Source organism: Pelodiscus sinensis, chromosome 8 (assembly GCF_052426305.1).
Source record: "Pelodiscus sinensis isolate ZL-2025 chromosome 8, ASM5242630v1, whole genome shotgun sequence".
Lineage (NCBI taxonomy): Eukaryota > Metazoa > Chordata > Testudines > Trionychidae > Pelodiscus > Pelodiscus sinensis.
In genome coordinates this window covers 59,862,267-59,890,023 of record NC_143059.1, presented here as the reverse complement: position 1 = coordinate 59,890,023, position 27,757 = coordinate 59,862,267, and the positions used below count along the sequence as shown (strand labels likewise).

The 27,757-nt window shown below is 38.2% G+C and overlaps 1 protein-coding gene across 1 annotated transcript in view; it reads right to left on the bottom strand.

Annotated features, from left to right (window-relative positions):
- Positions 1-591: 591 nt before the first annotated feature.
- Positions 592-27,757, bottom strand: part of PDZD8 (PDZ domain containing 8) — a 127,514-nt gene continuing 100,348 nt past the window's right edge. The window contains exons 4-5 of the mRNA XM_014573726.4: positions 5,008-5,170; positions 592-2,901 (exon numbers count right to left, since the gene is read on the bottom strand). Coding sequence (XP_014429212.3) covers positions 701-2,901; positions 5,008-5,170 — 2,364 coding nt within the window. The 3' untranslated portion in view covers positions 592-700. The remainder of the gene's footprint in view (positions 2,902-5,007; positions 5,171-27,757) is intronic.

Below are 27,757 nucleotides of genomic sequence, written 5' to 3'. Positions count from 1 at the left end.
TGGTACAGCATTACTATATTTCAGATTAGCCACAACTTTTGAAAAGTTATCTGTGTTTAACAAAAGTATAGAAAGCAAGCAACTTGATATGTAATAATACCTTTACTAGATAGTTGTTATAACAGACAAAAGAAAAGCCACAGTGTCTGTTTTCATGATACATTTGGCGCAAAAAAACAAAAACTATTTAGAAGACAAATGCAACATGATCAAAATTTCAAAACTTGGTCCTTCAATGACTGCTGTGTTGTCATCACTTTAGGCATGCAGCAAGTTCACAATGTTTTCAACATATAATTGAAATCAAACATTTCAAAAATCCTGACAATCTCCTGTTCAAATCATTAATTCAAAAACAAAAAGGTCAATAATGCACAACAGAAACCACATATACAGTAACATGAAATGTTAGCTTACATAATTAGAAAAAAGTTAAAAATAAATTATTAAAAATAACTCCCAGTATAAACCCAAAAATGTAGTTTTAACACAATTTGAACCAGCCAGTATAACAAAATGGTGGTACTGTAGCTGGGGAAAAACCTCTATTAACCGTACTCTTACACAGGCAAATAACTGTGGTGAAGCAGGTTATGTACATGGTACCACTCTTTAATTAAATTTTGACTTATCTGATTTTTTTGATTAAGTGCAAAGTATTGTTTTCAGACCACCCTTCCGAAAATCAAATACACAACTATCAGTCTACTGAATGAGGAGTGTTAGGCGATTCCGCTGATATGTTGTTGAATGTTGGAGCCTGTGGTACACTGACATCTTTATGATCAATTTCTTCTGCAGTGCTGTTGTCTTCTGCGTATTTAGTTATTTTTCTGGATTGCAGATCTAAAGGTGTATTTTCCAAAGACTCTATATCCTCAATGCCTGCTCTGTAGTGAATCATAAGCAGTGTAAGGGCTTGCAGTCTTTCACCTGATTTAGCCAATGCAGTAGAAATTAGTGCTTTTTTCCTTGTATCACTTGTCTCTCTTTCTTCTCGAATAAGTGAATTATTATTTTCCAACTCTTGATCTATTTCATTTTGCAACTTATCCAACATGAACTCTAATTTCTGGAACCTTTCCTCCGTGGGCAAGCTTTTATAGAGGTCACGGCCAATTTCTTTTACTGCAATGAAGACATTGTCATCTAGCCCTCCCTCCTTCCGTGGTAACTTTATCCCTGTGCTAGCTGCACGTTTTGAGGGACTATTTGGACTGCAAATTTCAGTGTCACTGCTTTCATTATCTGAAGTGTTCGGAGTGTGCTTTGGTGAAGGTTCTACAATGTCCATCCCTGGCTCAACAAGGCGAGCTTTAGGGACTGGACGAAGATTTAACAAACGAGTACTTGTGTTGATGATATGTCTTGTTAAACCAGTAGTTTTGTTCACAGATTTAGATTCTGAATCAACACGAGAGGAAACAGGTTGAGGAGCTTCCTGCCCCTCCATCCTATAACTTCCGTCAATTTGGTCAAGTCTCCTTTCAGTTCCTACACAAAATGGGGTTTCAGTTAGACATTTTTCTTGACATTTTTTATGACAAACATAAGCACAAAGCATGCACTGGGAAGCTGCTTTAGTCCAAACCTTCTTTTTGCAGTAATCACACCACGTTGGATTCTGGAACTGAGTATCTTGAAAATTATGTTTATTGTCCGTAATAATCATTTGTCCCAGATAAGGATCCTCCTTCTGCAGTGCATGAACCTCTTCTACCAAATTATATTCCTTTTCTTTCTCCAGCAGAAAACTTGAGTCTTCTGGTTCACCTTCTTTTAGATATTTAAAGTGTACAGTTATATCACCATAGCAAAACTTTTCATTGAATCCCTTATGCACTGTCAAATTGCGCAAAGCAGTTCTAGTGACTGCTGCTTTAGGTGCAGGAGCATTTAATCTAAGTGTTCTAAAGTATTCCATGGATGATGTAGCTATACAATCTAATGCAATTTCTTCAAGTTTTATACTTATGTGTCCTAAACAGATGAGACCACCCATTTTGAAAGGGTCTCTGCACCAAAGTGCAACATTAAGGTACTTATGGTATCCTTCCACTTCAAATATACAGGAGGATGACTTTATCCTTGCCCATCGACCTAGTCGATTGCGATAAGGAATTTCTGGTGATTCCCATGTATGATGGTCCTCTCCACTTTCCTTAGAACTACGTGAATTTTCTGAAATTGTATCTTTCACTATTTCTGGTTTTGTTCCTGTTGGTTTTGATATTGTGGAATCTTCCACTTGATCATTATTTTTTGTTATTTTTTCCGTGCATTTGTCACCATTGTTTGCAGGAGGAGGAGGCCTCTCTGGTTTTTCAGAAGATATGTCCCCTGTTTCTAACAGATTTTGAGTTTCACTAGAAGGCAAAATAAGTTTAATTAGTGGCCTAGGTGGTACAGGAGGTTTTGTACTGCTCCCCTGAGGTGGTTTAACTGATTGTTGTGATGTATCCTGACCCTCAGAACTTTTGGGCACTACCAGTTTGACTCCATCTTTTGGTTGTGTTTTTAAAGTTGTCTGATAACCTCCTAAATGTAGCTTGCGATTTAGAATTGGAGATATTGTTCCAAGTGGTTTAGTAGCAAATGTTACTACAGAGCGTTTGGGACTCTGAGTTGTTGGCATTTCTTCTTTGACCTCAGATGACTTTATCTCAGAAGCTAAATCTTCAAATTCTGACTCCAGTTCTTTGTTATCAGCATCAGCTGAAATACTAGTTTGGTCCTCTTCTGAGTGTGCCAGAAAAGCAGGGTCTTCTAATGGCCCAAAGCCATCCTGCAGTGCTGCACCATGCTGATTATAACCAACGGGCCTTTCATAGAACACTAAAACTCTGTCACCAGCCTGCTTGATAAGTTTTAGCACTTGAACAGTCGATGTGATTTTAACTCCTATTAAAACAAAAAGAAAAATGAGCAAACTTGAAAGAAAAAAATGATGCAAGTGTACAATAGCAGAACTCTAATTTAAATCTGTAATATTTAATACTAATATTGTTATTAGTGAAGGGCAATAGTCAAGCTATTGTGGTAAGATCCCAACTTGAAGGTAATAGGTAAGAATAATGAAAAGAATCCTACTAAGTACAACAGTGTTGAAGTGAGGGGAAACAATAACTGCTAAAAAAAAACCCAGTTTACTATTAAACTGAAAATGAACTGGTGCATACTGGGTTTTTAGTAGCATTTTAGCACTCAGACACAGAAGGCTGGGTACCTGCCTTAGAAATATTTATAACTTTAATAATAAAGGTAGCATTAGGCTAATAAAGAAATCAGTATCAATACATTAGCAGCATCATGTAGGCACCATGGCCAAGATTCTCAGCTAATGGGAGGAGGTGAAGACTTCTCAAAGTAACCTTCCCCTCCACCCTCACCCCCCTCAGTCTGGCTCCTAGGCATAGCCTAAACTGATACCTAAGCATCATTCTAAGGCTCTGACTCAGCCAGGTACTTAAGAATGTGTTTAGTATAAGTATTTAAATAGTTCTATTGAACTCAAAGTCCATGGACTGATATAAGGCAGGCTATTGACTTTATGCTAGCCAGGAATTCTGTTGCGCTGGGGAATCCTCAGGTGCTTGTCTGAGCCAGCTTTTTTAAGACCTCTAGAGCAATGTAATGAGAATTTAGGCAGGGCTCAGGATCTGGCTCATTGTCATGTTTAACACTATTTTGTAAATCAGTTTATTGTTAGTTCCATGGGTTCATCAACAGAAATCAAATATAGCTTGAATGTCTGGACATCTTTCCTTCACCTAGTACATGGGCATTTGATTCGGGGGTCTGGTCCTGTTTGGAACCTAGCATGTCCCACTGCTGAAGCAAGGAACTGTGCTATTGGAGACCTGAAATAGTTTAAATAATTGCCTGACTTATTTGGCATACCTTAGGAAAACAATTAATGGGGACTAATGATCTGGCTCTGTGATCAAGATCTTGTCCTGCTTGCCACAGCAATTTGAACTCATGATATTATTTTACTGTGACTGGAAACTTAATTTTTACTTCAATTAGACATGACATGTCTATTTAGAGACAACTATAACAGCATACCTTCTCAACTTAAATATGAAGATAACAAAAATAAATTGACGTTTCAGATTTTTGATCAATTACTAAGAAAAATATAATCTAGTAATTTTTTTAAAAAGAAAGAGGTTTCTAGGATCAGTGGTTGACCTATTCTTTGTTGGACAAAGAGAGGCTATGTGGGCCATACAGATCATAGAGTATCCAAGTCTTCTGTTACAGTAGAATTCCATTTTAAACTATGGTCTGAGCCCAGATGTCATTTTAGGACAACATATTACCCTCAATCCACACCAGGATTCCTAATGATCTCAATGGGAGATTTGCACAATGATCCAGGATACATAATGACTTTTATGAAGCAACTAAACTTACACTTAACATTGGCCAGCATTTGCAAATTTGGGTACTTAGACTCTTAAGCAATATTTCAGCTCTTACATAAAAGTGGACACAAGGTCAGATGTTATGAGAACCTACAGCACCCAATGTAAAAAGAGCACATATTCAACAAATCTCTCTGTCACATTTGAGTTGTATGTGATATTTTATGGTCAGAAATAAGTTCGCACTCATGTTAGCATTTTAGAGTGAACAGTGAATTTTCAGGCCTGGGAAACAGAAATTCTATCTTGCTTTTTAAGTAAACAGATGTTCTAGCAAAACATTATAAGAATCAACAGGGAACCTCACAATGCTGTTCTTACAGCTGTAAAGAGTACAACTACACTTAAAAAATGGTACTTCAGCTGTTTGGCTTTACATCAAGTAGAAAATAACTTTTTATGTACAAGAACCTGGATCAGTGTTAAAATATACAGGTTAGGTAGTCAAATATACAAAAGCTAATGTAACAATAGGACATGGATTTTGTTGTTTTAAATATTTTAGTTGAATAAAACTGATTATTACTATTTTATAACAACATTATGGATTTTTAAAACAAATCATGTGATTATGTACCTCCAATAGCTATAAGTCTATCTCCCCGTTGGAGATCAGCAACTGCAGCAGGTGAGTTTGGGGTCACAGTTTCAATAACAACATGTCCTCCATCCTCTTCCTTAGACTGCACTAGCCGGAGAGTGAGTCCAACACTTTGTAAATTCCCTTTAATTAGTTCTGCCTGGAAAGAAAAGATGTTTATTGGAATACAGGGAATAGGTGGCAATGCGTCAATGGTTAGTTTATGGAATGAAAATAATTATAAAAATAAGCATTATGAAACCGAATACAACAATCAACTTTTTGACAGTACAGGGATCCACTTGACTTCAGCAGGCATTAGATCAGGTCCTATATTCACCATTTTCTAAGGATGCTACTTTGTATGTACACAGTATATTTGAATCATTTGGGTATCTACTGTACTTCTGCCAAAGTGCATTTCTGTCCATTTTAGACATTGCAAGTTCTTCTATGTTCAGTCTCTCAATTGAAGGAGTGAAATTTAATTTGCCATTTTCTAAGGATTGAGACACAATCACTGTTTGCAGAAATCCTCTAAAGGAAACTTTTTATTTGCTTTCAATTTATTGAAGCAGCCCCTTCCCCCAATTTCCTGAGCCACTATTCAATTATCTATGTTTGAACGGTCTGCAGATTATCCTTTCCTTTTGAGTGCTTGCTGGTTTGCTCAATATCATAAGATAGCTTTTGTATATGAAGATTGCTTCTGAGACCCTTTTCCTTACCATATCTGCTTTATCAATGCCCCTTTTGTTTTAGCCATGACAGACTTGTTTTTGATGAACAGTTAAGTTTTATACAGTGCTTTGCAGACATGAAAGCATTATGTACTACAATTAATTTTACCTAAGAAAGGTCTTGTGGTTAAGGCAGAAGATCTGGGTTTACTTCCCAGCTTTGACACAGACTTCCTAGGTTAACCTATGAAAATCACATCATCCCTCTGTGCTTCAGGTCTCCATCTGTAAAATGGGGATAACATTCTCTCATATCCTCTTAGTGTTGCCTATTTTGAGAGCTAAAACTGTTAATGTGTCAGGGCAGTGACTGTCTAACTATGTGTAAGAATAGCTCTGAGAACAACAAGGCCCTTTTCTGAAGTCACTTGGGGTCTCTAACCACTTCTGTTATACAAATGAACAATCTAATTGCCTATAAAAATTACTTTAATTTCTTATCTCCTCCCTTTCCAGTCAGTGTTAGAGATAACTCTAGTGTTGATCAGCAATGTGCTATACAGGTAGGATTGAAACAAGAATAGTTTATTAAAAATATTTTTGGAAAATGAACAGAAATTTTACAAAGGGGCTATTGAAGGCAAAGACTCTTGACACAGTAATATACATTTCATTGAATCAATGTTCATAGACACAATGATGTTAGGTTATGTAGCTTTGCGTACTGTAGAAGTAGAAGACTACTGATGGCAAGAGACTGACAACAATGAACAGTTTATTTAGTAAGAAAATGACAGAAAAAACCAGGATGATTCCCTTTTTATCTGCATTAGGTTTAGCAGGTTTTTCAAATTTAATTGTACTGTATTAATACTTCTTTGGAGCCTTTCTGCCATCTACTTTGATAATCTACAGTCCTTTATTAAATCTAATTCAAAATTATAACCTCAGCCCAGAGAGTCTGGAATCAATTAACAAAATGTGATTTTTTTTTTATGTCATCGTTAGAAGAAAAAGGCTGGGTTCTGGTCTGGTCTTTCATTTACAGTATCCAAGGAGAAGAGCTGTTATCCTAGTCCTGAATCCCCGATGGTTGAGGTTACTCAGAAAGGTTGGGGTTCATTATATTTTGAGAGGTGTTTTTCCAACATGGTCAAAGTGTAGTTGGAGAAAAGTCACGTTTATTTCCAAGTCCATTCTGAAGAAAACAACAACTTATTTGAAAACTAGTACCCAACAAGATCAGCTCTAATGCAGTGCATTTCGGTGTAAATAGCAGTGACCATGAAATGGACTTAGCGTTACTTAATGACCAGTAAAAATATGTGGTTAGCAGAGGAAGTAAAATGAGGTAACTATTGCACCTACCATAAAAAACCCCAGTCCCAACCACGGCTTTTGGATACTAGTCTAATAACTAAAAACATACACTAATAATAATGTGTGATAGGTGTTTGAAAAAAATAATTACCAGTAACTCTAGTTTTTAGAGAGCTTGTAAGGATAGAGCCCCATTTCTCGAATGGATATGTTTGCTAAAGCAATGAGCTGGAACCTCATAGAAAGTGCTGAGTATTTGGATCACACACAGGCACTACCTGTACAGTAGCTGCTGTTCTTTGAAATGTGGATGCAGATGCAGACATGCATTCCAGCACTCAAGTGTGCAAATGTGCAGTGCACCAAATCTGGAAAAATTCATCTTACAACCCCAGGACAATGTTTGTTATCTCTGACTCCTAACCCCCCTCCCTGGCATTGTTCTAACTGCTCAGTTCCTTCACATCAAATTCAGAGTTGAGATTCTAGTGCAGAGTGGATGGAGGATGGGTCATGGAATACATGACTAAACATCTAAAAACAGCAGTTACTGTACAGGTTGGTAGCCATCTTTCCTCCTTTCAGTGAGCTGCACAAATATATTCCACTCAGGTAATTAATATCAGAAGGAGACGGGGCTTGGAATCTCCTTCAGGACTGCCTTCCTCAAATTTGCCTCTGACCTAGATGCATTTGTAATAGCATAATAGTTGGTATGTATGGATGACCAAGGAGCGGGTCTGTAAACAAACAATACTGAAATGTCACTAAGTAATGCTCTTGCTGAATGAGATATAAATCTCTGAGGAGACAAAATCGTAACTATCCCTGGAATTGTTGCAATCCTGAATGTTATCCACTTAGAAATCAATTGTGCAGGGGCTGCTTCATCTAATCTGTGAAGGAAATAAATATGCAAGAAAGAACTAAATGGCTTAGTTTTTTCCAAGCAAAATAGCAAATATTGTCTCACATCCATTGAACAAAGATGCTATTTGTCTATACTATACAAGGTTTGGAGAAAAAGACACAAGTAAGAAAGAAGTCTGGATAAAATGAAATTGTGACACTAACTTCGACAAAATGTTAAGATGAGGTCTCAAGGCCACATTGTCCATGAAAAATTGAATATGCCATTAGTGTCTACACTTCATTAACTCTTCTTGCAGAAGTTATTGCCACAAGAAATACTGCCTTTTGTCATAGGGGAGAAAGAGAATGAATTGCCAAAGCCTCAAATGAAGGACCCCCAGGAAGACAACAGAACCAGTGTTACGGTCCCACTGAGAAATTACTTCCCTCTCTGCTGGGAAGAGATGAGATCTCCCTCAGAAATCTGACTACTGTGAAGTTTGAAAACACTAACATTGCTATTAAGCAGACCCTCAACAAATTGATATACCTTCAGTCCTCTGGTCTGTTTTAGGTACTCCAAAATACCCAACTGTAGGCCTGCATCTGTTGAATTCCCAGGCCATGGACAAAAGCAAAGTTTCCTCTTGGTCAAACAGGTAGCCCTTATAAGAAGAATCCACTGAACAGCTTTGGAACAGCACTCCTCTTCAGTGTCTAGTCACATAGCATTTATTCTGTGAGGTGAAGACAGTTTAGTGCTGGATACAAACTCTGACTGTAGTCCTGTGTTGGTAGACTAGGACAACAAGAGGAGGAATGGACGGAAACAGATGGAAGAGGTTGGAAAACCCACAATGACTTGTCCAAGCTGATGTGATGAGAATCAGCCTGACACAATCCATCTTCATCTTGTGGATGACCTGAGGAATGATTGGAACTGGGGTGAAAGCATATATCAGGGACAATCCTAATTCAGATAGAATGCATTGGTTAAAGAACTCTGAGGCTTATTCAAAAGCAAAACTGATGGCACTTCTTGCTGTTCTTCATTGTAAACAAGTTGATAGCAGTGATTCTGCAAGACATTCTTTCCTATACAACTGGCCAATAGCAGTAAGAATGATGTTCTCTTTGATGTAGAACTCCCATAACTTTTTCACCTCCTGACAAAGCTGGCTGGGATAGGCTTCTCCCTGCTTGTACGCATAATATACCATGGAGTTGTCAGTGACTGTTTGAACTGCTGTGCCCTCGATTTGTGATCAAAATACACTTCATGCACTATAAAATGGCTTGACACTCCAGGATGCTGACATTAAGAGTTGCTTTCTGTTCCATCCACAAATCTTGTACCTTCAGTTTCTCAAATGTCCCCACAACCTATTGTGGAAGCAATGATAACTATGATCCTGGTTGGAGGAGGATGAACAAAGGAAACACTCTGGTATATGTTGCTTTGAGCTGTCCACCACAACAGGGAGCCAAGAATTGCTGGAGGCCCTTGAACAAACCTGTTCAATGACTGATAACTTGGGTGATAGACCAACTTCAACCATGCTTGAAGAAGATGAAGGCACAATCTTGCATGCTGGACAATTAAGTGCATGCAGCCATATAACTTAATAGCTTTAGGAATAGCTGAAGGTCGAAAGCATAGACTCACAGACAAGTGCGGAATTCCCTGAAATAATCTGTTCACTATTAACACTTGGAGAGTACTGGTAGAGTTGATGCGCAATGACAAATCTCAAACCTCTGTGACTCTGGAGAACTGCCACAAAGAAGTAAGTGTCCTGAAGATCCCCGGAGCAAATTAGTTGTGATTTAAATTGGGAAGGTTATTAGAGCGAATCCCATCAAAATACAGACTCAAACTTTTTGTCGTTAGTCAGTGGCTTGTATCTACCCTGCTGTGATCTGTCATTTATTTGCATTACAATGAGAGAACTTAGGGTTGTGTGGAAACAGCAAACATTGATGCTCTGCATAGGAACATCACACCTTCCCCTCTCCCCCTCCTCAGAATGCTTTGCTGTACATTGTAACGAAGGCAGGATATTCCACAAAGACCCCAAGAGAGCTTTACTTATCAGGAGTGCTCTACCTTCCCAGGAGTTGAGAACTAGGGTATGTATACACTACCACCCTAGTTCGAACTAGGGTGGTTAATGTAGGCAACCGGAGTTGCAAATGAAGCCCGGGATTTGAATTTCCCGGGCTTCATTTGCATATTGCCGGGTGCCGCCATTTTTAAATGTCCGCTAGTTCGGACTCCGTGCCCGCGGCTACACGCGGCACGAACTAGGTAGTTCGGATTAGGCTTCCTATTCCAAACTACCGGTACACCTCGTTCCACGAGGAGTAACGGCAGTTCGGAATAGGAAGCCTAATCCGAACTACCTAGTTCGTGCCGCGTGCAGTCACGGGCACGGAGTCCGAACTAGCGGACATTTAAAAATGGCGGCGCCCGGCAATATGCAAATGAAGCCTGGGAAATTCAAATCCCGGGCTTCATTTGCAACTCCAGTTGCCTACATTAACCACCCTAGTTCAAACTAGGGTGGTAGTGTAGACATACCCTTAGAGAATATCTAGATTATTTATGCATATCCTTCTGCACAAACTTGGCTTCATTGCCCAATGCAGAAACCATACAACTCAGGAAGTGTTGTATGTCTTAAAATCTTCAGGCACAGGGAAAGAAGATTCCAGTCCTGCAGAGTCATCTGGTGACAAGAAAGAAGAGACTGGGGGCAATGCGGATTTCTGAGTGAGTACCTGGTCCTGTACAATAAAATGAGGTTGAACTGACTCAGGAAGTACAATCGCAGAGAATATCTGCCATGGAGGTGGCTTGGGAAGAAAGACTGCAGCTGGGACTGGTGATCTTGCCTGGACTGCCTTGAAGAACTGGAGCTTGCAGACTGAGAAATGTCCCAAGGATTCCAAGGAAGCCTTGGGGAATAAGGGTAACTTCAAGTCTTTGTTCAAGCCATGGGAAACAGGGTCAAATTTGCATAAGAAGTGAACAAACAGACTGACATAACCAGATGAGTACTCAGGATCTGCTTCTTTGAGACAGGCCTAACAAGGAAAACAGAACATCACTAATCATCTCCTACATCCCCCAGCTTAAACCCTTCCAGAGCATCATTAACAATCTACACCCTATCCTGGAAAACGATCCCTCACGCTCACAGGCCTTGGGAGACAGGCCGATCCTTGGCTACAGCCAGCACTCTAACTTGAAGCAAATTATTTTCAGCAGCCTCACATAACATCTCAAACATACTCACCCAAGAACCTACCCCGGCAATAAATCTTGTTGCCAACTCTGTCCGCCTATTTATACTGGTGACACCGTCACAGGAGCTAACCACATAAGCCACAACATCAGAGGCTCATACAACTGCACATCCTCTGTGATCTATGCCATCAAGTGCCAGCAATACTCCCCTGCCATGTACATTGGCCAAACTGGACAGTCTCTATAACAAAGGACTAATGGCCACAAATCAAATATTAGAAATGGTAATCCATAAAAACCTGTAGGGGAACATTTTAACCTGCCTGGACACTCATTAATAAATTTAAAAGCAGCCATTCTACCAGAAAGGAATTTCACAAACCAACCAGAGAGAGAGAGAGAGAATGCAGAATTGACCTTCATATGCAAATCTGACAGTTTCCCCAAGGCTTGAACAAAGACTTGAACTGAATGGCCCGTTATAAAATGTACCTTTCCTTACATTCAACATCCAATTAACATCAAAAGCTAAGTATGGAACATTTCCAGCCCATTCAATTAGCCTCATTAGCACTGGCACTACAATTTTACAGATACTTCACCTCCTCCCCCACCCCGCACTCTACTCTTTCTTTTCTGTTATAAATTGTGAGCGTCCCCCCTTTTTTTCTTCACTCAAGCTCATCTGAGGAAGCGAGCTTTGTCCACAAAAGCTCACTATACTATATATATTTAAATAACAATGAATAGACTAGTAGCACCTTAAAGACTAACATAACATGTAGATGGTATCATGAGCTTTCGTGGGCACAGCCCGCTTCATCAGATGACAGTAGTGTTAGAAGTCCAGATCCAAGAATAATAAGGGAAGGAGGGAGGGCGGAGAAGGAAAAAAGAGAAAGAAAAGGAGAAAAAAAGGAGAGGAGGAAGAAAAAAAGAGAGGTAAGTTTCAGAGGGGTAGCAGAGTTAGGGTATGTCTACGCTACAGCGTTATTTCGAAATATCTAATTTCGAAATAGTTACTTCAAAATATCTTATTTTGAAATAACGCGTCTACACACAAAATGCATTTTGAAATAGCTTTTTGCTATTTCGAAACAGCACGCCCACACTGACTGGACGCTGAATCGCATTTAAGGCCAGCCGGAACTTAAACTGGTTCTGGCAGGGCATCAGGTCAGAAGTTACCTTGTGGCCAGGGCGGCCAGCAGGGCACCGTGGGAAAGGCTGGAGGCCTCCTATCTTGAAATAAGCGTCTACACAGTGCTTATTTCGAAATAGCAATTTCAAAATCGGTGCTATTCCTCATGGAATGAGGTTTACTGATTTCAAAATAAGCCCTCCACTATTTTGAATTAATTTTGAAATATCAGTTGGCTTGTGTAGACGCTAGGAAAGTTATTTGGAGATAACGGCTGTTATTTGGAAATAACTTTGCTGTGTAGACATACCCTTAGTCTATAACAGGAAAAACTTAAACAACAACAAATAGTCTAGTAGCACCATTAAGGTCTTAAAGGTGCTACTAGACTATTTGCTGTGCCCACAAAAGCTCATGATACCATCTACATGTTTTGTTAGTCTTTAAGGTGCTACTAGTCTATTTGTTGTTTTTTAAGATTTTCCTGTTACAGACTAACTTGGCTACCCCTCTGAAACTATATATATATTTTTAGTCTCTAAAGTGCCACAGGACTACTTGTTTTTATAATAATTTCTGTTACTCAAGAATGTAAAGTATTTCAGGAACATGAGTTTCCAATTTTACTTTGCCTGAGCTGTCTAGTTGTCAATGCAGATTACTGCAGTGAGGGTTGGTTCTTAAACTGTCAATAATTAGTGACTGTCTGAGCACTTTCAGGTGGTCCCTGAGATATAATGATGTGGCACTGGCCAGAATACCAACAATGACATTTTATGCTTGGTATAGTGCAGGCCAGTGCTTTTTCAGGGTTCCAAGGGTCTTTTTAGTCAACTGAACTCCCATGTGTCTGTGCACAACATGTGACTACTTCATGTCTTTTTTTGTTGTGTGCTTTTTTGGTGTAAATTAAACTGATATGTGGATCACAAAAAATCTAAAAGAATAGGAAACTCAGATGGAATCAGCATGCTAAGTGACAGAGCAATTGGAATACTGAGGGGGCAGGTAATGTAAGGAAATCACACTTATTAGTTAAAAAAAGTCTTACACTAAGGAGAAAAATAAACAGCAGATGTACAAAACCCATAATCACCAAGTAACTGCACTTGTCATATGAAAGTGAGTTTTCATTTGGTGTCATTAAACATTAGACCCGCCATTATTTTTTTTATCATGTAACCAATTACTATAGTTCCTTAAGGAAATCATGGGATTAGATGGCAGAGAGAGGAGGTTGTCAATAAGAGGATCTCAATATTCAGAAATGGTACACAGCATGAAAGAGTTAGAGAACTGCTGCATTAAATTGTGGCATATTCTGGAATATATCCCAAAAAGGAGGACATGAATATAAAACAGCCTCCCAAGCATCATTCTATTGATCATGAAATAATCTGATGATTAACATATAACGGGATGGGAACAGAGAACTGAAAAAGAAATACGCCATAAAAGCCAAATAAAACTTGCTCCCTTTGCTTATTTTAAAATACATATAACAAATTACACACACTTCTTATTCAGGTTGGAATTAATAAAACATTATGATGTGGTGTCACAACCAAAATGTAATGGGATATAAAGTGTAATAACATTGATTTCACAATAAAGGTTTTGGAAGCTCATCAATACTGCTACTATTTGCGCATTGAAATACATCATGGAACATAACCCTATCACTGTTCAATTTAATAATAGGTCTATGTTCTGGAAGTAAATTGAAGGAGAAAAATAAATTCCCTGTGACTCATAGCTCCCCCCCCCCATATTATTTTGAAAGCCTAACAGATGTTAGCTGCTAGTGAAAATCAAAGTGTTTCTTTAATCTTTATGAATCTTAATGCATTTCTGATGCTTAACTTCATAGCTACACATTTAGAGCTTTGATAGTCATAACTTGCTCATCCCATTAAAAATATCCTCAAAAGTCAAATGTTTAGATGGGAGTCTGTTAAGGCTGTTCCCCACTCTGGCATTCCAGCTGCTGGTGGGGGCATGCAAGAAACCTTAAAAATATCTTGCCTCTATAGGCTTTTGCTCAAAAGCTCCCCAGTCACAGATTCCCTGACCTTAGGAAGTAGCTGCCACCACCAAGTGAAAAGCCTTTTCTTCTTGAACCCAGGAAGAAAGCACTTGGACTTCATCAGAGGGGTAGCACCAAGCTCTTACCACAAGAGAGTTTGGGGGGGGGGGGGGGAAGGAGGGAAGAGAAATCAAACTGCAGTCTCTGATAGCTGACCTCTTAGACTTAGGCATACATACACAGACCTCTTATTACCGTCCAGGACACAATAATCAAATTATTGCCTTAAAAAGGGTGATTTTATTAACAAAACAAAAAGATATACTTGATAAAGCACACTTGGTTACTAGTTGTTTTAAAGCAACAGAGAAAAGAACAATTTAAAACAAAGAAATTCCATCCCTGGGAGACAGCTTAAAGTACAGTGTGTGTGGGGGGGTGGGGTGGGGGGAGCCTGACTCAATTAGCATCATTAACACTGGTCCTACAATTGACAGGTAAATGATTTTGCTGTTAAATATACTCTGGATTTTGTAATTTCCACTCCAACTCATCTGATGAAGTTGGTTTTACCCACAAAAACTCATGATGTATTTGTTAGTCTCTAGGGTGGCATAGGACTGTATGTTGTTTATAAATTAACAATTTTAAAACTTCAATTTATGAATTAGACTTGGGTACAGCTGTGTAGTTAAGCATGCCTAAGCAAGTAATGTAAATGCTCATTCTCAAAGGTGGATTTAGACAAGGGGAACTACCTCAATAATGAGACTGTTGCAGGCACCGTGGTTTTGCCATTTTGACTAGCCTTACATTACTAGAACATTAAACTACATCAACATAATGTTCTAGCCAGAACATTTAACTGTATCAACATAAAGTACCATGACTTATTCAGAAGAATTTAATTTTCAATAACTGAAGTCCTCTTCAATTTTACCCTATTTACATCTCTCTCTCCCCCCTCCCATACACACACAATTTTAACAGCTTAATAGCAATGAAAATTAAACTGTCTGACCAGTGGTACAAATTCTTTTAAGACCAGAAAAAAAAAAGTCTGGCTTTTACCCAAGCACAGAGAAGCCCTGAAAAATCCCTTTTTGATGGTATTATATGGGTTTCTTGGAAACTTGACATTTTCTTTTGCCATTTTGGCCCTTTAGGCCAAATAATCATCTTTTACAAATGGTGGACATTTGGAATTAACAAAGATGTTGTTCACTGCAGATCTGATTTTTTTTAACCTCACATAGAAGAATAGGAACATTTTTACAAATAAGGCCTATTAAATAATCAATAGACTATGTATTGATTTTTAACTATGTGGTATTTACTATAATTAGAGGTAATTATAATTTAGTTGTCACTACTGTAGCAAATGGGTATGTCACAATTGTCCAAACACAACTATCACTTTCCTTATTTTATGTCAGCTGAAAGCATTTAACAGATTTTTAAAACTTGTTACCAGTATTACAGCTGATTCCTCACACTACTTACTGTTTCATGATGGTGCAGCATAATGTAGTTTTAGGGGGAAAAAAAGAAAAAGGTGTATAAAGAAGTCTGTAAAACTAGCATTTCTGAATGCAGAGCTGACATTTGGGAAATGACATACAGAATCATACACAAGGATTTTATTCTAATCATTACTATTGAAGGTTGACTATGAGAGACAGTTGCTTGTCTTCTGTGCCTCAGAAATAATTGTAGGTATAAATTATTAAAGACTGTTGCAACGCATCACCTTACAAAATAAACAGTGGGTTGAAACTAGCATTTCTTCATCTCCGTGAATCAGTGAAGTGAAAAAATCAGAAACGTATTTTTCTGGGCCAGAAGGGAATGTGAAAGGATCAGGGAATATCAAACCACTTCTGATTTCATTACAGTCCACAAAGCCTCTCTCATAGACATTCTGTGAGGTTCCTGATATACAAGCTAGGAGGGAGTACAGGCCTCTCTGTGGCACGCTCCCCAATCTATGGGAGAAGATGATGCAAATCACTGTCATTTGGGTCTGAAATCCTCCTCTACACTATAGAACACATCCTGAGGGAGGACTCCAGTCTGCATGGATAAAAAAGGGTTAGACAAATGAGCCACATTCCCTTCCAAAAGTAGAAAAAAAACCTGAAAGAAAAGCAAGGAGGAAACTCTCTGAACATCTGACTAACTCTGAGGGCCAAATTCAGCTCTCAAAACACTCACTTTACAGGAAACTATTTAGTACAATTTTCAGAAATAAGTTATTAATTTATTGGGCTGAGATTTCCAAAACAGCCTGAGATCCTGTCCGAAATAGACAGCAACTGGCCATTTACCTCCAATTTGTGACTTTAAAAAAAAATCTCTTTAATCTTTATATATTCATTAACATGTTGTCAGAGATTTGATGAAAATACGCTGGAAAAAATGAAATTAGAGAGAAAAACTGAAAACAACCCCCCCCCCCCCCCCCCGAATATGTTTTATCGGATTGTTTATTTATATATACATATAAGAAGTTGTGGAAAGATTTCTCTTCAGTTTCTGTAATAAAATGATTAATTCTGGTTAGCACTACTGAATCTTTTCTAATTCATCCTTCAATTAAAAACATATGTATGATAATTATTCCATAGCTTTAGCATATCCCACATTTGATTATTTAATACAATAGATGGTACATAAATGTTATATAAATTAAGTACACTTTAATGAAATTACAGTTAGAAAACACAATAGACTCAGAGAGAACAAACTATATGGGTAACACATATAAACACAAAAGGTAACTGAACTATGCTTATTAAATAGGCTGTTAACAGAGGATGATAAAAAACAGACTCAATTATATGAAGCAATAAGTGAGACTGAAAAACAAAGGTGCAAAGATATAATCAAAGCTTTCATTTTAAAATTAGGCTTAATGAGCAACTCATGGCCATGCTCCTAGACTAGGCTCCTGAACTCCCTTTAGGCTGAGGTAAGAATGCTGATTCCAATATATACAGGCAGTCCCTGGGTTACGTACAAGATAGGGACTGTAGGTTTGTTCTTAAGTTGAATTTGTATGTAAGTCAGAACTGGTACATATTGTAGGGGAAACTCTAGCCAAACATTTCTCCAGAGCTCAGTTTTATTCTCCCACACCTCACTTCTCTCAGTCCTTTATTCTCAAGCTGAGGTGTCTGCTGAGAAAAGCCACTCCGTGTCTCCCTGGTCTGCTGGGGAGGGGGCGCTAGCTTCATGTCTCCCTGGTCTGCTGGGGGGAAGCAGCTAGTGCGGGGTTGCCTCACCCCGTTTGTAAGTAGGGATCCGATGTAAGTCGGATCCATGTAACCCGGGGACTGCCTGTAAAGAGAATTTTCAATTTCCTCTTGTGGGTTCATCATACAGAGATACTTAGATTAACCTTAGAGTTATATGATGCAACTTCAATTTGCACAAGCTTCAGAACTATATGAAAGTTACTAATCCTCTATATTTAAATACTGGCCAGAATGAATTAAATTACCCAAAACATCAAATACTAATTTCACTCACATGGTCAACTAGCACTGAAGCAAAAGAAAGCAAGGGAAAAAAACACCACCAACCTTTAAAAGTCAGCTCAAGCATTATTATTATAACATTCATCTATTGTTACTTTAAAGCAGCAGCGGGGAATCTTTTTTGGGTCAGGAACTGCTGACCCACAGAAAAAATTAGTCAGGTGCCACACACACACACACACACGAGAAAGTGAGTAGCAAAAAACAACAACAAAACCCCCCAAACCCAACCCTCACTGATGTAGCCCCTGACTGAGAAGACAAAAGACGCTCCAGAAGGGGTTGCCAGATGGTTGAACCCCCCCTAAAAAGGGAAAAAATTCTGATGAAGGGGAAAAAGGGGGGGGGGGGGAGGCCAAAGTTGTTGAGCATAAAAAAAAAAGACTCCAAAAATTCTATCCTGCCCCCAAATTAAAATAAAACAGCATTGAAACACCATGCTCCCTTTAACAGTGAGTGCATGGATAAGAACAGGGGAGAAGTTGAGCACTAAGACGCAGGGGAAAGCATTGCTTTCCCTAGGTCTTTTGGCCAGCAGCCATTTTGTGCCACCACCGTTGGGGAACCAGGTAAGCATGGGGGCTGAGGTCGGGGGACTGGGAGTGTTGGGGATGGGGGAGGCCGGGCGCTGAGTGTTTATAGGATTGCCAGATGCCCAGCATTTTCACCTCCTGGCCAAGGAAAAATTCAGAAAATACCGGACATCTCAGGTGTCCAGTATTCTCTGAATTTTTTTTTTACCAGACAGGAGCCAAAAATACCGGACTCTCCGGGTGAATACTGGACATCTGGCAACCCTAACTCCAGAGTCTATGGGGCCCAGCCTAGTAAGTTCTGTGTTCTCCATCCCTGTGGTGGGGCAGCATGGCGGAGAGTGGGCTGGAGTGCCAGCACAGGGTCTCCAATGCTGGGGAGAGGGTCCTGAGCCTCAGGGGCTGGATCCAGGCAAGCTGGGGACCACATTTGCCCCCAAGCCTGAGTTTTCCCACCGCTGCTTTACAGAATATGGTTTCATATAGGGATGCAAAGGATATAAATCTTAGAAATACTTATCAAGGAAAGTGGGGCGGAGTACTGTAATGAGCCTTGCACTATTTTTTTATTGGCTAGGCAAGTGTAAGAGAATGGAAATTCTCCCATAATTTTATTTTACTAATTTCTGATTAAAGATACAACTGGCTGTGGTGTTTTAAAAATAGGAAAAAGTAAGTACCTGTAACATTCTTTTCTGGTTAAATTTTTCACTTCACCTGATTACTATGGGAATAAGCATCTTTGAAATATGTTCAATAACAATTTTTTAATCCTTTTTTTAAAAATTCAATTCCTATATAAGTCAAGTCTAGACTAGTAAGGATCATACTGAAGAATGATACATCTCTTGCAGCTTAGTAAGATTAAATATTTTATTTAAACAAATGTTTTTAGCCCTACTAATTGCCAAGATAAGCTTCTTCAACATAAACCAAAGCAACACTGTCTCGATCAGAACTACCGTTAGATTGGGATGTGCTCCACTGCCCACTCATGTAATAAACGACACAATAAGCCTGTTGAATTAAAGATTTTTATCTCTCTCTCTCTCTCTCTCTACTGGACATTTTAGCAGAAATATCCTGCTGTTTATGGTCAGAGGTTGAGTACAGTTCCACACTTTTCACAATTGTAGCATGTTCTAAAAAAATTATAATTACATTATTCACTTTTATAAAAGTGAATAAACTTTATTAACTAATTGATCAATAAATTCATGTTATCCATTAATATAAATCATAACCATGGAAAATGTTCAATAAAATTTCTTGACTAAAGAACTTCAAACTGTCCTTGTTTCAATAATTGGACCCAAATCTCTAAAAGTAGAATTTTTGTACTACATATTTTTTCAAGACCCATGCAACAGAGATCCACATGCTCAGGTTGCTAGACAATTCTCTCACCATCGAAAGGAAATCATTTATAGTATTATAACTGGTAGAAAATTGTGTGTCAGAAAATGACAATTCATCAAAATGAAATGTTCTTTGAGAACATGATTTTTTTTCAAAATGAAAGAGGGTCAAAATCAGCAACAAGTTATAAAATAATGTCACAAAAGAAGATTTTTTTTTTCAATGTTTAAAGAAATCCTATTATCTGTCTGATGGGAAACTAAAAATCCTGGAATTACCTGTTTAATAAATTCTCCAATATACAAGTGGGGGTTAGCCTGTAAAAGTCTTTTCTGCCAATTCTGCTTGGTTCAGAGAAAATTTGATCAATAACAAAAAAAAAAAAAAAACCAAAAGTAAAGTGCAATACTAACTGACTTGTGGAAAACTAAAAATTAGGAACTACATTTTCATGTTAACTGGACTCAAACAGTAAGAGGTATAAACTATATGGCTATCAATACTGAATCCCAGAGACTGTAAAACAGCATTTTAAAAAAATCAATGCTCAACAAGCAGGTCTTTTTCGGAAGGAATACTGTGGAATTTCTCCAACTGCATGATTGGTTCTTTCTTAGTGCGCCCGATGGTATTTTATAGTTTAATATTTTGATATAAAACTGTTTATTAATCATTATTCCACACAGTGGAAAAGTTATACTGAAACTCTGGACCATGACGACCCTTCAAGACTTTAGTTCTCAGTTCATTGCTCTTTTGCTTTATTTTGGTGCCATTCCTTCTGTCAGTTCAGCCCTTACTCTGACTCCTGGATTAGATTCAGTGACTAGAGAAATTCTTCCATGCTCACATTAATATCTTTTGCAGCTATTCATCTAGCTAATCTGTCAACCACTAACTCTTGAGGAAAATTAACCCTTTTTGTTCATTTCCCTCCACTTAACGAGCAATTTCTGACACCACAGTAACATCCCGTATCTTCACTGGTAACAAATGAAGGGAGCAAATAAAAATTCAAACCAAGTAGTTGTTAACACATCATAAGCCTTCTCTCTCACACATAACAAACATAACATGGATGGGGGGGAATGGAGAATCCGTTTTTTTTTTAATTTGCACATTTATACTATATAATATTTTATATTAGATTTATTTTTATATCTTTTTATTTTATATTTTTAAATATGAGAGCTACAAAAATGACTAAAGGTTTAAAAAACTTGACCTGTATGGAAAATATTTTAAAAAATGCATGTTGAGTCTTGAGAAAAGATAATTTGAGGGGGAATCTGATAACAGTATTCAAGCCTGTTAAGGGCGGTTATTAAAGACAACAGTGATCAATTGTTCTCTATGCAGTGGCAGCCGGTGAGCCTAGGTGAGCTAGGCAGCTGCCTAGGGCGCCGCTGGCCTGGGCGCCTGATGATGACATCACAGCCATTGACGGCTGTGCAGGCAGGGGCGCCAATTGTGCCGCTCCGCCTAGGGTGCCAGCTGCTGCAGCCGGCCTCGGGCCGCTCCTGTGACTATGTCTTCACAAGAAGTAATTCTTCCACTCTACTCCACACTGATAAGACTCCACTAGAATATTGTGTCCAATTCTGGGCACCATATTTCAGGAAAGGAATGGACAAACTGGAGAGTGTGCAGAAGACAAAAATGACGAAATGTCTAGAAAATATGACATAAGAGGAAAGGTTGGAAAAAATGGGTTTGTTTAATCTGAAGAGGAGAAGAGTAAGGGGGAAATCATAACAATTTTCAAGTGTGTAAAAGGTTGTTACAAGAAGGAGGAAAGAAAATTGTTCTCTTTAACCTTTAAGGATAGAACTAGAAGCCGCAAGGGAGGTTTAGTTGGGACATTAGGAAAAATTTCCAAACTGTTAAACAGTTAAGCACGGACACAGATTGCCTAAGGAGGTTATGGCATCTCTATCACCAGGCAGTTTAAAGAATAAATTAGACAAACACCTTTCAGGAATGATATAGTTATTACTTAACCCTGCCTTGAGTGCAATGGAGTAAAATAGATGATCCCTTCTAAACCCTACATTTTTAGGATTCTACTAACTGGAACATCAATTACAAGTGACCAGTTAAACCAGTAACCAAACAAGCTAAACAAGCACTCCCCAGTAAGCAAGTAAGAATACAAATGACCAGTTAGAATGCTATTATTTTAATTGCATTTTATAGTCATATTTTAAAAATATGAAATCTTAATTTTACAATACAAATACATTAAAAAATGTCACGTAAAAATGTAGTTGACTAAATGTTTTTATTTTACTGAAATGTCATTTCAATTAACCCAAAATTATTTTTCCCCATAAATTCCATTCCACAGGAAATTTAGAAATTTTTGCTTTTGTTTTTTTCTAATTTGCAAATTTTCTTTAATATTGGAATTCTTTCTACTCCATGGGAAATTCTGAGTTTTGATCAACTTTATTTACTTCCAAGAAATAAAAGTTGTGATTTTCTTACAGTACTATATGTGTCCATGTTAAAATTTAATGAAACAATTACATAACAATATTAACGGAATAAAAATGTGTACACTACTTATGATGTTAATGCCAATAAAGAAATGCCAAGGAGAATATAAGACAGTTTTAGAACAAATTATCAAAGCACAAACCCAAGTTACATTAACATTATTACACAAATACAAACAAAAAAATAAGCTTTCAAAAGTGGCACCTTGGGTGTCTCTGAGATAGAAGGCAATCCAAGATAGTGGCCAGTCTCACTTCCTATGGGACATTAGCAAAAATTAGAAAAGTTTTATTTTTAACATCATTATTGTTTCATTAATGAGATGAAATGTTAGACCCTCATCCTGTAATTGATAGCTCTTGGGTGGACTTCCTTGCCCATGAGGAGCTCCACTGATCTCAATTAAAGGATCAAGACCTTAATACTTTTCTTTTATGAAAACTATTTTGTGGTCAGTGAAATTTTATATTTTTAAAATCTCATCAAGCCATATGCAAGAATACCACAAAACCCCGGTCATCTGAAGAAGTGGGTATCACTCATGATACCATCTACATGTTTTGTTAGTCTATAAAGTGCTACCAGACCATTTGTTGTTTAAGTTTATCACAAATTTTGTCATCCATAAAACTACAAAGAGGTACATATTACAAAATAAGCAGGTACAATTCCACTCTGGAATGTCTCAAGCTTTAGATTGAGATGTATGCAAGTGATAATTCATCAAAACCCTAATTCCTGCAAATGCTTAGGAACATGTTTAATTTTATTATGGTGAGTTTTCCTCTTTAAATTAATGTGACTTCTCAAGGTAATAAATTAAATATCTGAAGGATACGGACTTAACCAAACAAAATACTGGCATGCTAGTTAAGCTGATCGGTCTACCATTAAGAAAAAAGAGGGTCTGCAAATAATTTTCTCTCAGTACTTCTGAAAAGCTTACAGTAGCAGTTTCAGCCTTACTGACTACTATAAAAATTGTACAGAAAAACAGTTTCGGCAACATTCAAAAAATAAGCCGTTTGGCAATTATCATGAATTGCTGACACATTCTAACTAAACAGCAATTACAGGAGTTGAATGGAGGAGTTAAAGACAAACAAGGAAGCAAGCAACCTGCATTTAACTTCACAATAATGTCAGAAGCAGGTAAAAGGCAAACCTTCACTTTTATATGCAGCTCTTCCATGAAGAGCAATTTAGTAGAAACACCAAGTAGCTCTTCTTAAAATGCTCTTTTACACTGACATCCTTTTAGTGTTTATTAAACCCCACTGTGATGATTTTCTTCAGCTCTGAAAAATGGAAAACATTGATTTTTTTCAACTCTGATATCACCTTTTATGTATCTGATAGAAAAAAGGGTTCCTCTAATAATATTTGAGCATGACTCAGGTATTACACGAATGTTTTGTAAAAACCTCTGGCAAACAGTCTAACGACAAATAGGGACACGGGTTTATTGAAACTGGGTATGGAGAAGAGCGAAAAAGTTGAGGGAATCACTTTGAACCATTAATATTATGTGTAACTTAATTTGGCTTACTAGGAGTTCTTCTTGAAATGAACTTCTTGTGGACTCTTGTGAAAACACTGATGCAGCAGCTAATTGTAAGAGATATCAGAAAAACTTTATTTCACATTTTTAACAGAAAATTATGTGTAAGTACATATACTGTAAAAATTAGTATGAAAATCAATCCATCCATCATCTGTAACTGTCCTGATCTAAGAACCATCCATCTTCCAGAAAGAGAATACCGAAGTTGTCAAATTCAAATCTACTAGAAATATGAAGTAAATGCTCTATACTATGGAATTCTAAGTGAGTATGTGACAGGAATCAACACCTTTTTCTTTCTACATAGGTAAAATACATTGCTTGAAAATTTTGCCCACACTCTTCATTAGCAAGAACATATATTCTGATCACAAACAGAAGCTTTATTTCAATAGCCAATTTTTAATTAGTTACCATTGTCACTGTAGTATCATGTGGCATAGATACAACATTCCAAAGAAAAACTTACCAAAGAAAAATTGTGATTTAAAAAAAATGGCTTTAATAGTAAAGAATAGATTTCCAAATGCCCTTGAATTTTTCTACTTTGAGTCTATATATAAACCCTTTTCTTTGTATGTATATTTTACCAAAGGGCTTAAAAATCACTTTTATGGAAAGGTTAAGTGATTGCAAAGAATAGCTTGAATATATGCTAGATTGATTGATTTTGTACCAATAATGCTTTTTTTATAATACTAGAATTACTTTCAGGAAGTTCTTTAACTACTGTAAGTACTTCTACTTTAAGCACTGGCTTTACACTCTCCTGATAGCCTTTGGTTGCCAGGTATCCAGTACTGCCCTGGACAGTCTGGTATTTTCACCTCCTGTCTGGTTTAAAATAAAAAAAATAATAAACCAACCAGACACCTAAAATGTCCGCTAGTTTCTGTTTTTTCTCCCTGCCAGACGGCGAAAATACCGGACACCTGGGAACCCTACGACACACTCAGCAACGGGGCCCAGCTCCTGTACCCTCTTTCCCCCTGCTTAACTGGTTCCGCAAGGGCTTGTCTTGTGGCTGGAACAGAAAAACAAAATGGCCACCGGCAAAAAAGACTTCTTAAAGGTGCCATGCTGATTTTTTTTTCTTTGCTTAATTGCTGTTGAGGCCCTTTTTTTTTTTGCTCAACAACTTCGGTCTCCCCCCCCCTTTTTTTCCCCCTCAACATAATTTTTTTCCCGGTGTTTTTTTTTTTGGGGGGGGGGGTCGGTATTTTTGGTTAAACCACCTGGCAACCCTAGCCTTTGCACAACTCCCTCCCCTTTTTGAAGTCCTAGTCATGCACCCATTCAGATCAGTGTGAATTTTGCCATTACATTCAAGATGATAAAGAGCCAGTTCTGATCACAACTTGAGTCCATCTATTTCACATGACATAAATACAACAGTATTATCAATTCAAATGGTTGAGTACCACTGATATAGGACATTTCATTTATTAATCATATCATTAAGCATTCATGACAATGAATTTACTTCTAAAACTTATATTGTGCCATGAAAGAGCTCAAATACAAGAACATTTTATTCCCTGGTAAAAATAACATTTTACAGCAATTCACAGGAACAAAATTCTCAGCCTTGTGGAGTCAAAGTAATGACCTGCCTACGTCTACAAAAGAGAGGTAAAATAAAGTTAAATACTATGCAACACTGATGAATACTGTTTGTACACAGATCTTACTTTTTCACCTCCCAATAAAAAGTTGTTTACTACAGATTCTATGAAATATAATAAAATAGTCACAGAAATACTATAGAAAATAAAGCAGCAAACCTAAATCTCCAACTGACCTGGTTGTTTTTGCATACTGTTAAAGTCATACTGGACTAGTCACTATCAAAAGGAATGAAAACTTGATTAAGACAATTAACATGATTATGATATCAAAAAGTCTATCAATAAACACTTGATATAGAAATTAATAATAAACTTTAAAACTTAAAAATAAATAAAATACCCCGACTTTTGAAATTTTGCATGATTAAGATCATAGCGAACAGTAACTGCTAACAGGGAATTTCGTGAGGGAGTTCTCCAGGGGAAGGAGAAGTAATTACAGTACCTTTGGGGTACATGTGTTGAGCTGTGCTGAGGCCAGCAATTGGAAGTTGTGGGCTTCTTAATGAGACTTTGAAACATAAACCTTTGTTCATTGCTCAAGCCTTAGCCAAGTGGTGGGGCTATCAGGAAGGCCAGGATTGTAGTAAGTGACCAGGGAGCTTAGAGAATAGGAGCAGCTAAGAAAAGGAGCGGCTAACAGGGAGTTTTGTGAGGGAGTTTAGAGGGGGAGTCTGAAGGTGGCTAGATACACTTGGCATTTTTTAAACTTCTTTTAAACTGAACTAAATCCAAACTACTTGATTTTAAATAAAAACCCTATCAAGAATCTAATTATCTGTAGGAGCGAATGCAGGCAGAAGCCCTGTAGCAGAGTGGGGGCTGGCCTGTTTATTGCACCCAATGTAGCATGCATGATTACCTTCCCTATGGACAAATGACATATGTGTACATTTGGTGCAAGGAGCTCCTGGCCCTCAGAGACCACGTATAGACTTGGGAGACCAGGATGACTGAACTGGAGGCACTAAGGGAGGCAGGGAGGTACATGGATGAGGCTATGAGGGACACCGTAGAACTGTCCAACATCCAGTCAGGCAGCGCCTGTGCTGTTGAGAAGGGTGAAAGGCTCAGGGAACGTGAACATTCAGAGGGAAATAATCCCATAGTTGGGATCGTTCTTCCAGATGATGTTGTGGTATCCTCTCGCACTGAGGATACCTCTCCGTGGGAGAGAACTCATGAGGAAAAGACAGATATTAGTAATGGGGGATTTTGTCATTAGAAACAGACACAGCTAGGTTTGGATGACCAGGAGAATTGTATGGTGACACTCCTGCCCGGTGCGAAGTTTGCAGATCTTTCGAGACATCTAGATAGACTTATATGTAGTGCTGGGGAGGAGCTGATGGTCATGATACATGTAGGTACCAATGATCAATGACAAATTTAGGCTTTTAGGAAAAAGACTGAAATCCAGGACTTCAATGGTAGTGTTCTTTGAAATGCTTCCAGTTCCATGCACAGGTAGGGTTGCCAGATGTCCGGTTTTGAACCGGACAGTCTGATATTTGAGGGTTCTGTCCAGGAAAAAAATTAAGAAAATACCGGACATACCGCTCTCCCCTCTTCCCCCCCAGCAAGCCCCGCTCCCCCACAATCTCCTTCTGGCCAGCCCTGCTTCCCATCGGCTGGTCCCCACCCCCGATCTTCCCCGGCCAGCCCCGCTGCCAACAACCTCCCCCCCCGGATCTCTCCCAGCCAGCCCTGCTGCCTCTGACCCCCTGTAGTGGTCAACTGCAGAAGAACTTTGTACGTGCTAGTTTAGAGATGGCCACCACCTAAACCAAAATGGAACCAAACTGCTGGCACTTAATGTTAAAAAGGTTGTAGAGCAGTTTTAAAACGAAGGGCTGGGGGAAAGCTGATGGGTGAGGAGGAGCACATGGATCAAACAGACAGACACATCTCTTAGGGGAGAGTCTATAAACAGGGATTCTGTATGTTCTAGTAAGGAGCAGAGGATGGAAAATAATAAAATACAGGAAAGATCAGATGAGAAACAGTATAATGAAAAAGAGTGCCAGTCAAACATCAGGAAATGGCAGACAGCTAAATAGTGACACATTTTTAAAGTGCTTATACACAAATGCTAGAAGTCTAAATAATAAGATGGTGAACTAGAGCGTCTCATATTTAAGGAGACTATTCATATAATAGGCATTATAGAAACATGGTGGAATAAGGACAATCAACGGGATACAGTCATACAAGAGTACAAAATATATCGAAAGGACAGAGAAGGTCATGATGGTGGGGAAGTTGCACTCTATGTGAAAGAAAATGTAGAATCAACCAAAGTAAAAATTTTAAATGAATCCAAAATATTCCATAGAAGCTCTATGTATAGTAATTC